General features: G+C 40.2%; 1 protein-coding gene across 1 annotated transcript in view; it reads right to left on the bottom strand.

Annotated features, from left to right (window-relative positions):
• The window catches only part of LOC144595583 (protein diaphanous homolog 3-like), a 321,554-nt gene extending 305,935 nt beyond the window's left edge, over positions 1–15,619 (bottom strand). Inside the window, exons 1-3 of the mRNA XM_078403147.1 lie at positions 15,390–15,619; positions 6,101–6,133; positions 2,357–2,530 (exon numbers count right to left, since the gene is read on the bottom strand). Coding sequence (XP_078259273.1) covers positions 2,357–2,530; positions 6,101–6,133; positions 15,390–15,521 — 339 coding nt within the window. The 5' untranslated portion in view covers positions 15,522–15,619. The remainder of the gene's footprint in view (positions 1–2,356; positions 2,531–6,100; positions 6,134–15,389) is intronic.
• Positions 15,620–16,122: the final 503 nt, after the last annotated feature.

Consider the following 16,122-nt stretch of genomic DNA (forward strand, 5'->3'; position numbering starts at 1 on the left):
AGGACAGACTCCACTTGAACCCATCTGCAATCAAACCGCATAACCAGGGCCATAGATAGGGCTTTGAACTAAATGGCTGGGTCAACAAATTGCAAATGTATGGATGAAGTTAAAGGAAAGAAGAGTGCAGGAGAGGTTATGGAAGTCTTCAGAAGTAACAGGACGAGAAGTTTAAGAAAGGATAAGAGGCAAAGGTCAGGTAAAGTTGGGGCTGATGCGAGAAGAGGGGTGGTGAACACCAAATGAAAGGTGTGAAATATGAATGCACATAGTAAATGGAATAAAGTGGATGAGCTTATTGCACAATTCGAAAATGGGAGGTATGACTTTGTGGGCATTACAGAGACTTGGCTGAGAGTGGATCTGAGCTGGGAGCTGAATATCCAAGGTTACACATGCTATCAAAAAGAGAGACAGGTGGGGAGAGGGGGTGGGGTAGCTCTTCTGGTCAGGAATGGAATTCAGTCCTTAACAAGGGGTGACATGGGATCAAAAAATGTAGAATCCTTGTGGGTAGAGCTGAGAAACTGCAAGGGTAAAAAGACCCCGATGGGAGTTATTTACAAGCATTAGCCAGGAAGTAGGGTGCAAGTTACCTCAGAAGATACAATCGGCATGTAAGAAAGGCAATGTAATGGGGGTTATAGGGGATTTCAACATGCAGGTGGGCTGGGAAGATCAGATTGGCACTGGACCCCAAGAGTGGAAATTTGTAGAGTGCTTACAAGATGGTCTCTTGGAGCAGCTTGTAGTTGAGCCTACCAGGGATATGCTGAACATCTTCACTCAGTCCGCCTGGGCCTACATGATCTCCCGGTTGACAAACACCAACTCCCCTTCCCATAAACATGCTGACCTCTCTGTCCTGGGCCTCCTCCATTGTCAGTGAGACCAAACACAAATTGGAGGAACAACACATCATATTTCACTTGTGCAGGAAGGACCTGCAGTGCTGGTTTAAACTGAAGATAGACACAAAATAGCTAATTGAAACAGGAAAACACTAGGGTACATCTATCTACATATCTAATAGTAATTCGGGGTAGCATGCAAAGAATCACCACATTCTGGCACCTCCTTGGAAGTTTCCAGTCTAAATTCTCTGAAAAGTCTATTCTTGGCCGAAGGAAATATGCAATTGCGTACTTTTCCTCACTAAGGCCTGGTATCCTGGTGGCGCCTGGATCGATGAAGATGGAATTCAGCCTAGTCAAGCCCGATGCCATCACCTCCTTGTATTGTCACTCTATGCAGCTGCCACAAGCTGCACCTAATCTGCCTGTTTACCCGGCTGTTGGAGGTCTTCCAGTGGCAACCTCTACCAACACCATGACCATAATAACTATGCTGTCTCACCTCCTGCAGCCGCCCTGCCTCTTCAATGCTTTGAGGTCACCCTGTCCTGCCCCCCAATCTGACCACGGAGCTTTAGGGCACTTTCAAAGATTGTGGGTGACGAGTTTGCAAAAGTTGATGGCGACCATCTTTAATGAGTAATTTGAGCCATACACCTAGATGCAGCTTATCTACTCACTGAAATCACTCATGGCTCTCCACGTGGTAGGCACAGACCAACAGTAGCACCCAGAGCAGACAAATGCTGCCCCTCGCTACTTTCTCCCATTTTGGGGTCGCCACTTCCATGATTGCAGCCAACATCATCCCCTCTCACTGTGACATCGGGCACATTCCAATGTACACAATAACTTAATACCAATGAAACATCTTCATCAGCTTATAAAGTACATTAAGTGAAGCGCCTCAATTCTCAAGACTTGTTTTCAATTTCGACAAAATGTAAAGATCATGCATGGCAACCTTCAAATTTTAAGCAGTTGGTCACTTCTACCATCAATTCTAAGACATTCATAAACACAGCAAAAAAACTTTAGGTGCTGGAAATCCAAAATAATATTTAGAAAAGTGAGAAATATCAGTCAGAATCTGGAGAAACAATAGTCACACAGAATGAAAGATCATGGAAGAATCAAGGGACAGACTGGGTGTTCAAGGCAATTGCTAAGAAAGAGGCTGCTGGAAAAATGCACCAGGACTGCCAATAAAGAATTAACCAAGAAACATCACCATTAGTCACCAAGATTCAGCAAATTCTGGTGTGACTGACATCACAACAATTTCTTAGATGGTGACTAGGGCACAAAATATTTCCTGTCAAAGTTAAACCACTCTTTGTTCAGAAATTATAATATCAAAGCTGTTGAATGTCTAGTTTAATCATGACTGTATCGAAAAGCTCAGAAAGACTTGGATGACTAAAAAAAATTAAATCTTCCGTGATTAGGTTCTCAAAATAATCGCATGCGCAGCAGTCCACTAAATTAAAAGGATAACTTACCATCATCTTTTCAAAGAGCAAAATAACTTCCTTCTCTGGCAGCTGGTTTGAGTTTCCATTCTCTGGGGATATTCCAGACCAGTCATTCCTGGAAAGTTGTGGCTGTCTATGATTTGGAAGAGGTGGCCGACCACGCTTACTGCCTAGGATTCGGATACTTGCAAATCTGTCCAGCTACAAAAAATGAAAAATTAAATTAAATTAACTATTTTTGTTTGTGCAGCCTGTTAATTAAAAGCAAAATATCAGACAAAAGATACACAAATTGGCAATTAGCTTAAAAATTAGTCACTTTCACTATACCAGTGACTGCTATCTAGAGAAATGCTAAATATACATCATGTACTGTAATTAGGTGATTTTAAAAGTCTTAAACTCCTTTGGTGTTATTGTCACAAGAAAGCAGTGGTACTTAATATAGGATGCACTATTTGATTTGATTTCAAAATAATCCTAATGAAAAATGTTATTGGAACCACTTAATGAAAAGTTTACAATAATTCAGAAACAATCTGTTCAGACATAATCTATAGATGGCCAAAACAAAGCATTGAAAATGCAGCATCCAATTTGCTCTTTAGCAAATATAATGAGAGGATCTCCTATGTGAAATGTTTATTATTGACCTCTTCAAGCTTGCAATGGATCATTCTCACTGATATGCCTCAGACTAATGTCAGAGAACTGGAGATTTCCAGTGGTATACGAACCATTTAGGAAATGAATCATTCTGATTTGACATAAAATTACCTTTTATTTCCAAAAGCACTTCACAAATCATGACCACCAGCATTTAAATTAACCATAGGATTGTTGTCTTGTTTCATTGCATTTAATATCTTTTAGGTACTAATTAGGTGCTTCATGAGAACGAGTCTTCAGTACACTGGGGAGAGAGGCTATGTTTGTTGGTGACACATATTTAAAATCCAACGGGTTAATGTGTAAAAATACTTTACTGGATAAAACAGCCGATAAAATAGGTCTCCATTAAATCTGGATTCACTCCAACTTGGCATAACGACCAACTAAATCTCCATATCATCCCATCATTCAGCATGGTAATGAATTCATCAACAATCCAGGAGAAAGAACCCAAGCATCATACAGTGACCGTTCACAGATGAGGCTATTCAGGGAAATGCTGGATTATATACAAATTACTGAAATTGTACTTTCTGTTGCAATTGTAATTACTGAAATTGTACTGCCAGCTGTTATTCAATAGAGCTTTGGTTTAAGGAAAGCATAAGAATCATATCCCAGGGAAAGAAAAGTAATTGAGCTATGCAATCAAAGATTTGGGACACCAAGCTGAGCAAAATCAGGAAAACTTGAACTATACAACAGATTTAAAAATTATGGTTATACTGAGAATCTATGCTATTAGCTGATATAGTCAATTAGAGATATTATATTTTGTTGTAGTAGAGATGGTTTCTTTTGTTGTTTTAGCTAATATAAAATGAATGCTTATTTTAGTGGAAAGCAGTAAGATGGATGCTTGTGGCAGAAATGTTATCCTTGGGAACAGAATGTGTTTGTCCCTTTACGAATGATAAGGAGTGTACAGAAGAGATGGGCTATTGTCCTCTCCCACTACTCTGTCTGACTGCGAGTGCTGTGTATTGAAACAGTAAAGCAAGGTCATGCAGCTACGAGATTGCTCGTCTATAGAGATAAGAAAGTTTCTTTCTTAGTAACAACTCCTTATTTGGGTGCGTGTGAAAGTAGGAAAAGTTTTGAATCCACTCTAGGTAAATTGATGCGTTTCTCTAAAAACATGTGACTTATATTAATGGTTTGGTTTCTGAGCATGTGACCTGTATCAATGATTTTGTCTTCTCTGTAACCATGGGAATTGTATTAGATGTGTAATTGGTCCTTGTATTAGATGTGTAATTGGTCCTTGATTTCTTTTTGTCACACCTCTCTTTTTCTGTATAAAAAAGTAAACAATCGTGGAGAAGTTGTTCTTCCCCTCCCCTGAGTTGAGGTCTCTTCAGACACTAGTGTTGTGTCTGGAGATCTTCTCGGGAAGAACCCCATGGTGGAATAAATCTGATGTGCTAATCCAGTATCACGTGTGATTATTCAGACTGAAGGTAAAGAATTTGATTTAACAATACTGAGAACACAGATATTTAGAGAAATGTAAAATATTGGACCAGTTGTGTATATAAACTTGTTTCCATTGACCAAATCTGTCAAGTGCCAGGACAAAAGGCAGTAAATGGCTATGGGAATCCCGTGAAGATTGTGGCTTCTGCATGCAAAATAACTCATGACATACTGATAGCCACTGTTCAGAAATTAGTGTCAAATTTTGCCTGTGTTGAAGACCAAATAACCAACGCAAAAAAGGTTTCAATTCAGTGTTCCGAGTGAAATTTAACCGATACAATATCAACACTGGGGTGAATTATTTCATCAAGTAATGACGTGGTCAAACAATATAGATGAACAGAGCCAATGCATCATTAGCACTAAAGATGGTGATATTATCCTTTGAATTTGTTGGAAATATATTAACTGTAACCTTCCACACAAATCTTGAAGGGCAAGTGCAATGAGTGCCAAAGCAATTTTAAAATTATTCAGAAAATATCTGTGTGTGCATACTTGACTGCAAACAGCATACTGTCAGTCAAACAAGTTGACAAATTTACAAACAAGCTGGAAAAAAAAAGCCATCTCTTAAGACAAAGTGAAAAGTTAGAAAAACATGCAGACTGACAGGGACTGAACAAGAAGGGACTTGCTTCTTATTATTTAAAAAAATAGCCTCTGACATGAAGATAATTCTCTTCAAATACTACAGACTGATGGTCAACTGATGAATAAGCAGTTCAATACAAGTAGAACATTTTCAGTGCTTAATATTATTTAGAATCAATCCACAAAAAGATTATAGGCTCATATTTTGTTTGTTCTTTATATATGACAATTTTTGTAGAATAGGTCATTATATTTTATCAAATCAAGTTTCAAAGCTGGACAGTAAAGACTGTAATCTTTTCATTGATGAGGTGCAAATTTAAAATTGATGCTGGAAACACTTTTTTTGACAATTCTTTTTCAGGCAAATCATTGGTTCAAGTACGTGAGTGAGTGTGTGTTTTATTGTCATGTTTTGAAATGGAACAATTAAAGTTTTACTTGTAGCAGAACATGTACGTAAACCTGTATGTCCTCTGTAAACACCACAATCAACAGCAAGAAAGTTCAATAAAACAAACAAACAATAATAGTGCAAAGACAAACACAATGCTCCAGTCTATGAAGTTTGGAGTTTATTTGGAGGTTATAATATTTCATAGCCTCATGGTTGTTGGGAAGAAGCAGCTCCTGAAACTGGACGTTACAGTTTTCAGGCTCGTATAACTTCTTCCCGATGGCAGGAGTGAAATGAGAACGTGGCCAGGGTGGTGTGTGTCTGATGATGCCGGCTACCTTTTAGAGGCAGCGATTCCTATAAATCCCTTTGACGGGAATGTCCGCCACTCTCTGTAATTTTCTTCATTGCTGGGCGTTTGAGTTGCCAAACCAGGCTATGTTTCAACCAGTCAATGTGCTCACTACTGTACATCTGTAGAAGTTCAAGAAAGTATTCTTTGACATACCGAATGTCCTCAATCATCTAAGGAAGTCGAGACATTGGGCTTTCATTATGATTGGTAATTGTGAAGTGATGATGCGACATCAATATTTATCCACCTAGAGGATATTCAGAAAAAAACTTACCACATCATCAGTCAATGTTTTGATATTCATGTTCTGAAGAGAGAAGAGAAAAAAGTACTCGTTACTAAATAGCATTACTAACTGAAACAAACTAAGATTGCTAACTCGTGCAATAAAAATTAGCATAGCACAACAAATTTAACCTTAAACTTTATTCTATTATTTAAAATTAAATAATAGAATGAAGTTTAAGGTTAAATTTGTTGTGCTGTGCTAATTTTAAATTTTAAACCACCCGAGCTCTGACCTATTTTGCAAAATTTCAGTCATCCAGGTTACTGCAGAAATTAAAATTAACATGGTGACAAGGTAACATAACAAAATTAACTGGTGACAATGTACATACCAAATATTTTTTCCTAATCAGTCTTCTGGATGTACTACACAGAGACCTGATCATTTAGGGCCATTGGTCCATTATTTACACTTATATTTTTTTTTTCATTTTCACATCAAATAATTGAGATCAGACTCAAAGATACAACAAGTAAATGGCTCATGAATGCATTTGGACATAATCGCGATTTAAATTAACTATTATCCATGTTTGAGTAAACCATGTGCAGTTGCATTTATATACTTCACAAATTCTAAAAATTGTTGAGATGAATCTTACTTTATTTTTCAAAAGAGTTTATTTTAGTCTTTATATGCATTTACTCAATATTATGCATGATTCATTGGCTAACTTAGAGCTTTATTTCACAACCTACTTATCCCTAACCAAGTGGACTATCTACACCAGCATGAGTGTGTCAGAGGCAGGGATAAGCTGTGACAAGTGACCTACCTCCTGACAAGGGCTTTCCATCAACTGCAGCTTCTGAGCCAGCACTGCTGTATAACAGACCTCCCAACATTTAATTTTACAAATTCATAATTCCGACGTCCAGAATTCAGAATTTTACATCAAAATTAATAATATGGCACGTAATACAACTTTTCAGCACAAAAGAAATTATGCACGCCAAATGCGCATAAGCGTTGCGCTACATTCATGTGTGAAAAACATTATTTCCAACAGTCTGTACTTCTTGGACTACATGTCCAATGTCAAGCCTATCATGAGTATATTCTGCTATTTATAGAAAGGTTATTGAACATAAATACTTTTTACAACACAAAGAAAGAATTGTTTTGTTTTGTTTTTTTAATTTTGTTTTTGCCTTACACATCCCAATTCTCTTGGTATTGAATAAAAGAACAATGGTCATAAAATGTATGACTGTAATGAAGCAAAAGTTTCATTTAAAACTGCACATGCCTAATTTCATTGAAGACATACTTGCTCCAGTGGTTTTCAACAGCAAATCACAAAGGTCCATGTCCCCCCCACCCCCCTTTCCTCACCCTACCCTCGCCCCACTCCCCCCTTTCCCACCACTCCCCACCCCCACTCCCCTCCTTCGCCCCCCCACCCCCCAACCCCCACTCCCCGCCCCCCAGACTTGATATTTGTGTACAGTATTATCCAATTTGATTGGATAGCATGCAAAACAAAGCTTTTCACTGTACCTCAGTACATATGACAATAGTAAACCTAAACAGCACCAGTAATTTCTCCTCATCTCACCCTCACCAAAACAAGATTAATTATCCAGTAGTTACTGTGCATCACTTTGTACAGTTTAGAACACATAAGTAAACTTTTGCATCACTTTGCAAAAGCACCAATGCCCAAAAGGGAAAAGAAAAACTAAATGTCAGAACCTCCCATTTTTTCCCTTGGCTCTCTTGACATCAAGTACATGTTATTTGACTTGGCTTTTCATAATTACTTTCACAAAAAATTTGAATTAGCAAAAATGTTCTCATTGCAATTCTCAACTCTACTAAGACAGCACACTTTAAGTTTACAATAACCTCTCCCTTTCTGGAGGGAAATATTAATTAAAAATCTTACCTAGTGCGTGGGGGGGATAAATTAAGAAACAAACAAAATTCACAAAAACACGGTTTTAATTTTTTCAGCTCATTTCTTGATGAATGCGCAGATAACATAGTTTGGTTGGTGACACTAGGTCACCCCTGAGGGAATTAATAATCTAATAATCTACATTGACAAATTGTGCACTTTGCACACTTCGTGTATCCATTTGACACTTGTGTATCCATGAGTTGTCGGCTGGGATAAATCATGGATGGGAACCTCAACCCCAAAAGTCAAGATTTCATATCAGGTTCTTATCATAATGTAACCCCACAATTAAAGAATGGAAGATGAAAGGTTCAAGAGCTATGGATCAGCTAACCCAGCATCAGTAGCAAGGAAAATGCTGTGTTCTATTATTAAAAAAGTTGTAATAGAGCACTTAAAAGTAAAACTAAATTGAACAATCAATATCAGTTTAGTGATAGATTATCTTTAACAAATATTGTGGAATTTATCAGAATTGAGGCTGAACCTGTGAATGTGGCGATTATGCAATAATTATGTGCAAGGGAACTGATAAATCCTTTTTAGTAGAAAAAAAATTGAAAATGCAGAGTGTCTTTCCAGAATGGTGAGTCACTGAAAGGAATGCTTCAGGAGGGACCTATGTATCCAAATCACTGAAAGTTAATGAGCAGATACAGTGAACAATTAGGAAGGCTAATGGTACGTTGGCTTTTGATGACTTGAGCTCAAGAATCAGAATCTCTTGTTCAGCCATCGAGAACACTGATCTGAGATATGGTCTCAGGGAAAAATACACTTGCAATAAAGAGTGTGTAAGAGGTTTACCAAATTGATCTATGGGATGACAGATTGCTCCGGAGGAGAGATTCAACAGATTTGTGCCAATATTCCCGCAAGTTCCTCAAAATGAGAAGCTGTTTCATCAAACCATGCCAAATTATATGGGGATCTTCCAGATCCATGAAGAATTGATTATTTGCTGTGTAAATATCCATAACTCAAGGTCAGTCTCAAACTAAAAGGGGTCAAGTAGCATGGTCAGAGATGGAACAGAATTTCTTCCCCCAGAGGACAGCGAATATTTGGAGTCTTCACACAAGTAGCTACGAATATATTTTAAAATTACATAGTGATTTCATAAATTAATTAAAATTATTCATGCAGTACCCGTTTTAAAGACAGCAGACACAAATAGGCTAATGAAAATCATTTCAGAGCCAAGTTAATTAAGTTATTAAACATTCCGAGTCTAACGGACATGATAATTTCTCCAGTTCACGCCTTTCAACTAAAGAATTATATGCAGCACCCGCAAGCAGCATTAAATAATTACTCAAGTTAGCAGTTGCGACAGTTTGCATCCATTCATTGAGAAGCATAAAATTTGCAACAACTGCGATGATAGATTGCTTGGTCCATACGTCCAAATGGTATATTCAATAAGGTAATGATGTCAAATTGATTATCGGTGATTTGTAAGCTACGCAGGCAGAATAGGAGGTCCTATCCTCTTGTTTGCGTTGGGTCTCCCCCATCAGTGTAACAGACCAAGGACAAAAATGTGACTTTACACAAACACTCCTACACTTTTTTTTAAAGCATTTTTTACACCAGTAATAACAGATTTCATAGTATTTATAAATGATTGGATAGATAATGTACCTCATTAGTTTAATTATGGATCGTGGCAGGATGAATATACAAGGAAATTTTGCAAGTGTATGCAGTTACACGTTATGGATCATCTAGGGCCCTTGCATGGCAGGAGAGGTCACGACCCCTGACCGGTAATGTTGCCACGCAATGCCTTCTGTGGACAAGCAGTGTACTACAGGCAAGCGTTTACGATGGCTGCCAGTACAGCGGTGACCGTCTTCGGTCCCAGCAGCCGTTGAGTTGTCGTAGCTTTTTGACAGAATTCTGCCAGAGACTCTGAAGCGAAAATCGCCATTAAAATTGCAACACCTCAGTCCCAACCAAAAATCTTTATGAATTAGCAACACATAATTACAGTGCTTAATCACATTACGCTGCTTAACTGTTGCTTCCCTTTATGTCATAAATGTGCCTTGACTTGTGTCTGTGGCCGATACCAATGCATTAAGTGAAGCCTCTCTGGCCACGGATGGCAGATCGGTTCTCCACTCATTACAATACAATGGTTGACATCACAGTTTGGAAGCCTCTTCCCCTTGAGGTAACGCTGTGGAGGACACATTAGATACAAAATGCTGGAGTAACTCGGCGGGACAGGCGGCATCTCTGGAGAGAGGGAATGGGTCCAGATTCGTGTCCACATCTTTCTCGGCCCAAGGTGTCACCCATTCCTTCTCTCCAGAGATACCTCCTGTCCCGCTGAGTTACTCCAGCATCTTCTGTCTATCTTCGGTTGACAACAGCATCTGCAGTTCCTCATTACACATTGTGGATGACAACATGTTTGAAGCCTCCAGTTCCCTGCAAATTCAAAAATGGCAAGACACGAGAAGGAAGAGGTCAGACAGACTCTGGACCTGGCCATCTTGCTCCAGGACACGCCGTGTAATTATGGCGTTGATGGGTTGATCTGTTCCAGATGCTACGGTCAGGCAAGCGCCTCCGCTGTCACGCTGTGAAAACGGAGAGGATGAGACAGAGTTTCTTCCCACAGGCCATCAGAACTGTCAACTTTTATAACTCCAGAGACTAAATTTTTGTCTACACTATAGTAACTTATTAACTTTATTTATATGCTGTAACTGTAATTCTTTTTTGTGCACAATCTGCAGGCATTGACACTTTCATTTCACTGCACATCGTGTATGTGCATGTGACAAATAAACTTGACTTGACTTGTGGACATTAAATGGGGCATTCATCCAGAGTTGCAGCATGTATTGGCTGGGTTCCTTCTGTCGTCTCAGCCCAGAGTCGCTGTGGTGTATACAGCTCTGGCAGGGCATTCGCAGCCTTGGGGGAGTGCAAACCAGAGGCATTTTGAACAGGAGACAAAATGTTCCACATCTTGTACTGCAAAGATAGTCGTTTGTTTTTGCGTGGAAGTTACACTCTCTACTCCCTTACGTCTCCATTTCCACTGGCGCCGTTGCCAATGTGACAACCACGGTGCCGATAAATGACGAGATAAATCATCATGATGAGAAACGCAGTGTAAACTTGACACCTGGTGACCCACGGCACACGATAAAGCTGGGGTGTGGAGGGGAGGATGTAAGCGAGGAGGAGCTCTAACATACTCCGAAGACTCGCTGTGCAGTAAGTGTTCAGCGTTTCAGATGCCTGACCCGCTCTAGCTTTTTGTGTCTCATCTTCTGTTGAAGCCAGCATCTGCAGTTCCTCCCTACACAAGCGTTCACCGTTGTCAGTGCGGCACCGCTGGACTGATACAAAGCCAGCTTGTAAACGCAGTCATCTCACTCAACCTTCTCTGCAATCAATTCCCGGGCACAGCCTGTTGCTAACTCGGTGCATTCTCCTCTCTCTCCCCGACAAGAGAGGAGGAGAACTTCTTCAAAGTAGACATTCCTTGAGGAGATTTTGCAGTGGAACGGACAAAATGTAGGAAAGAAGTGCAGATGCTGGTTTAAATCAAAGGTAGACAAAATGCTGGAGTAACTCTGCACGTGTCGCGTGTGTGTCCTCCAGAAAGCTTGAGCAACTCCGGGCATCACGCCCTTTGACCTTATGACCTACCATGCAAGGCCCCTATTAGAAAACAGACTTTTCTGGCATCAGGAGAAATTAACTTACAGACAGTTCTTGGGATCGTAACCCTTACTTAACCAGAAAACTACTTGTATATTATGTCATTTATTATCCCCTCTTGTTCAATTGCATTGATGTAAAAAAATAACTGAATTCTGCTATCCCAGTAGATATGCAGGTTAAGATCTTCCATTAAATCCACCTGAAAGGGTTAAATGCTTTAAATACATAATTCATGCATGAGGGGATACAGGACTATCTTTTGTAGCTTCGTAATTCTTCTTTAGCAGGCTTTCTCTAGTGGGAAAGTGCTAACTGACAAGAGATAAATCCAGACTGCTAGGCTTGGGCTGCTGTATACTGGAACCAGGACAAATGCCTTTAGAAATGCGTACTTCCTGTTCTTCCCTTGATGTACTATCAACTCATTGCTCTTGATCTGCACTGTAGTGCTAACTGATAAGAAGAGACAAAGCCAGACTGTTGGGCTTGGGCTGCTGTATATTGGAACCAAGACTAACGCCTTTAGAAATCTGTCCTTCCTTTGATGTACCTGGCTATGTAAGAGAGAAAATCTCAGACTTACCGGAAAGGTGGTAACGAACTACAGCATTTTGGGACCGTGACTAATGCCTTAAGGAAGCGCATGAGAATAACTGCAGATGCTGGTACGAATCGAAGGTATTTATTCACAAAATGCTGGAGTAACTCAGCAGGTCAGGCAGCATCTCAGGAGAGAAGGAATGGGTAACATCACCCATTCCTTCTCTCCTGAGATGCTGCCTGACCTGCTGAGTTACTCCAGCATTTTGTGAATAAATGCCTTAAGGAATGTGTCTTTTTGATCTTTACAGTATAAAACATCCGGTCTAGTCTTTGTTCTGGGGAGTGGTGGCTCGGGACAGTCAAGTGCTGGTTGCATACTTGATTGATGTACATCCGGACACTCCCACTGGCTGATCAACCAGTGAAGCTTGTGTTGGTTTGCCTAACCCATTGTGTTGTCTGTTTTAGAAGCAAACTTTAACACACCTTATTGCTGCATGTTTATGTAATTTCTTGACTATTTGATCATTACCAGCTGCTAATTAGGAATCCCACACCAACAGTTTTAAACTATTTGCTGTTATTTTAATTCGAGTTCTCTCTTGCCTTCTGTCTTCTCAATATTTTTTGTCTCATCAAGTTGATTTCAATCTTAATCACCAAGGTTCCTCTTATCTTTCATCTTTCCTGTAGATTTTAGCCTGGTCCATTAAACTCCCCAGGCCAATCATCTTCAAACCTTAGCTGAATCATGACCGCGACATCACATCAAGTAAAATGTTTGCCCCGATACATGCTTTTTTTTTCTCTTGGAACTCCATGAATTTGTGGAAAAATATTTACCTGGACAGAAGATGTAACCCATCCCTCTGCTCCAAAGTTTTACTCGTGTATTTATTAATTCCAAAGACATAAAGGTTTGTAAGTTAATTGGCTTCGGTGAAACTATAAATTATCCCTAGTGGGCAGGGATCGCTGATTGGCACGGACTCGGAGGGCCTGTTTCTGTGCTGTATCTCTAAACTAAATTCTCCCTCAAAATCATTTAACTTTTTTTGCCCTTTTTCTTTTCATATTTTCAAATTATAAAAACAAAATATTTCTGCGGCTGGAAATCTGTATGTTTTCTGACAGGTAATTCAAATGTCAAATTTTTACGGCTCAGTTCAGTGTTAACATGCTAAATCAACCTTCACCCTCTCCAAGGGCCCTCTTTCTCCACCTCCATGTGGGAGGCTTGAAAACAAACACCTTAATACACATGTAAGAAATTGGACTCATCGAGTTTGTGATCAGTCATTTTATCCAAATTTTCTGAGTTAGGAACATAACATTCTGTGTGAAAACTTTGCCTATGCTTGAATGACTGAACACAAACTTCAAAGGCTCTTTTCTTTATTCCTCCTGCCCAGTTCCCACCTCCACTTTTATTACAAATGTCCTCCTACATCCCAATTTCACGACTCTAATACAGACATTCATCATCAATTGGAAACAAAACAGCTCTTCAATGCAATAAAGGCTTTTTCACACATTTACACACCACACAGAATTTCGCTCCTTTTCATCTTACTATTTAGATACCAATCCCGATGTTTACAAACATTTGCACTATATTAAACAATGTAATTACAAGGCCATAACATTGCATAGCAGTGTAAACATTCAACCCGTAATCTACAGAAAAGAAAATGAACAAGGTAATTAAATTATGAAGGAATACGATTGGTTTGAACTAGGAATGTTAGTATTTGATGATGCCAAAATAAAAAATGACAATAGGCAAGAAATGGAAAATAGGGCAAAAATTGACACTCAGCTCAATCATTAAGATATGTTAACTAAATATCAGTGTCGATGCCCAAAACTAATCTAGCCGCAACATCCGGCTATCCTTCACGTCGGCTCTTTATTCCCAATTATTCTATTTGGTGGCATATGTGCACAGTGGAGAGGATTTGGTTAACATGTTCCCAATGTTGGGGGAATCCAGAACCAGTGGTCACAGTTTAAGAATAAGGGGTCGGCCATTTAGGACTGTAATGAGGAAAAACAATTTCACCCAAGGAGTTGTGAATCTGTGGAATTCTCTGCTACAGAAGACAGTGGAGGCCAATTCACTGGATGTTTTCAAGAGAGGGTTAGATTTAACTCTTAGGACTAACGGAATCAAGGGATATGGGGGTACTGATTTTAGATGATCAACCATGATCATTTTGAATGGCGGTGCCGGCTCGATGGGCCGAATGGCCTACTCCTGCACCTATTATTCTGTTTCTATGTGTCAAAAATCAAAACCAATCCATCCTAGTCGACGTCTAGCAAAATTTAACAAATACGCCCCTCATACATCATTCTTGGCACGAAAATGCCATTCCCGAGTTCATCTGTAACAAGCATACACCAAAATTCCATAAACCGCAGTAATTACTTATTTCTGAAAGTACGCTAACGAAAGGACAACTGTTGACTTAAACACAAGGATCTTTCAATTTGATTTTATAAAGGATCAAAGAACACATTAAGAGGTCGACTTATTTAATGACATTAAATGGATTACAGTATTAGTACTTGATAGTTTGGCAATTAGTTTCGTTAACAGAATATACATTTTTACTTTGTGGCAAGAGCGATGGACTTCCTACGATTGACCACAAACCACGAGTGTATCGATCTTGTGGAAGATTAACACAGACTAAAGTAATAATCATCTTAAAACTTGGTAAATGTTATCCGTGTTGTTACGTATACATCAGAGGGGTAACCGCCTTGTTCGGGTATCCCTTGTTCCCATTTGCAGGGAAGGAAAACACAAATTCCAAATGTCCAAAGCGTTTCATATTAGGAACTCCTATTCGGAACAGGTCTTATTGACGGCATTAGCATTGGAAGGAACTACAGATGCTGATTTACACTAGATACAAAATGTTGTTGAAGCCCAGCGGCGCAAGCAGAGTCTCTGGGGGGGGGGGGGGGGGGGGGGGGGGAGCTAATTTATCTCCAGAGATGCTGCCTGTCCCGCTGAGTTACTCCAGCATTTTGTGTCTATTTTCGGTATGAGCACTGATACAGGAGCTGATCATAAATAGGCATAAATGAACATGTGTCTTTTCAGGAAGAGCCAAGGCAAGCACTTACGAATTTGTTTTTTCCCTCTGCTTCTTCACGTTGTTGCGGCCCGAGGGCAGCCTCCCTGTTGCAGTTGCCCGGAGGTCCCAACAGTTTCTTCCGCTGGGTTTTGCCGCCGCGCTGCCCGTGGTGGCGCTCCATGTTGGCGATGCGATGGGGAGGGGCAGCGGCTGCCAACGGTTAACGACGGACGGACGACCCGCAAACGCTGAGCGGAAGGGACCGCGTCACTTACTCCGTGTCCGCGGCCTTTTTTTAAAACTGAGAACGAATAAACCGCTGCCGCGCGCACCAACCACGTCAGTCGCCAACGAACCAACGGGCGGGCACGCAGGACGCTGCTGACGTCGTGGGCTGAATGGATCAGATCAGATCAGATGAGGTGCATGTGAAGGGCTGCTGGGCTTTCCGGATTCATGCGAGGGAAGAATTAGAAGGACAGGTATTACATCTGCATTTGCAGGGGAAAGTATCTGGGGATATCTGGGAAAGTATCTGGTTTGCATGGGAAGGGATGAGTGAACCAAGGAGTGCAGAGCAAGTAATATCTGTAGAAACCAGAACAGAATGGGAAGATGTGACTGTCGGTGTGGGATTACATTGAAGATGGCAGAAGTGTCTATTGAGGGCGTGCAGCGTAGGTTTACTAGGTTAATTCCCGGAATGGCGGGACTGTCGTATGTTGAAAGACTGGAGCGACTAGGCTTGTATACACTGGAATTTAGAAGGATGAGAGGGGATC

The sequence above is a fragment of the Rhinoraja longicauda genome, chromosome 7 (assembly GCF_053455715.1).
Source record: "Rhinoraja longicauda isolate Sanriku21f chromosome 7, sRhiLon1.1, whole genome shotgun sequence".
Lineage (NCBI taxonomy): Eukaryota > Metazoa > Chordata > Chondrichthyes > Rajiformes > Arhynchobatidae > Rhinoraja > Rhinoraja longicauda.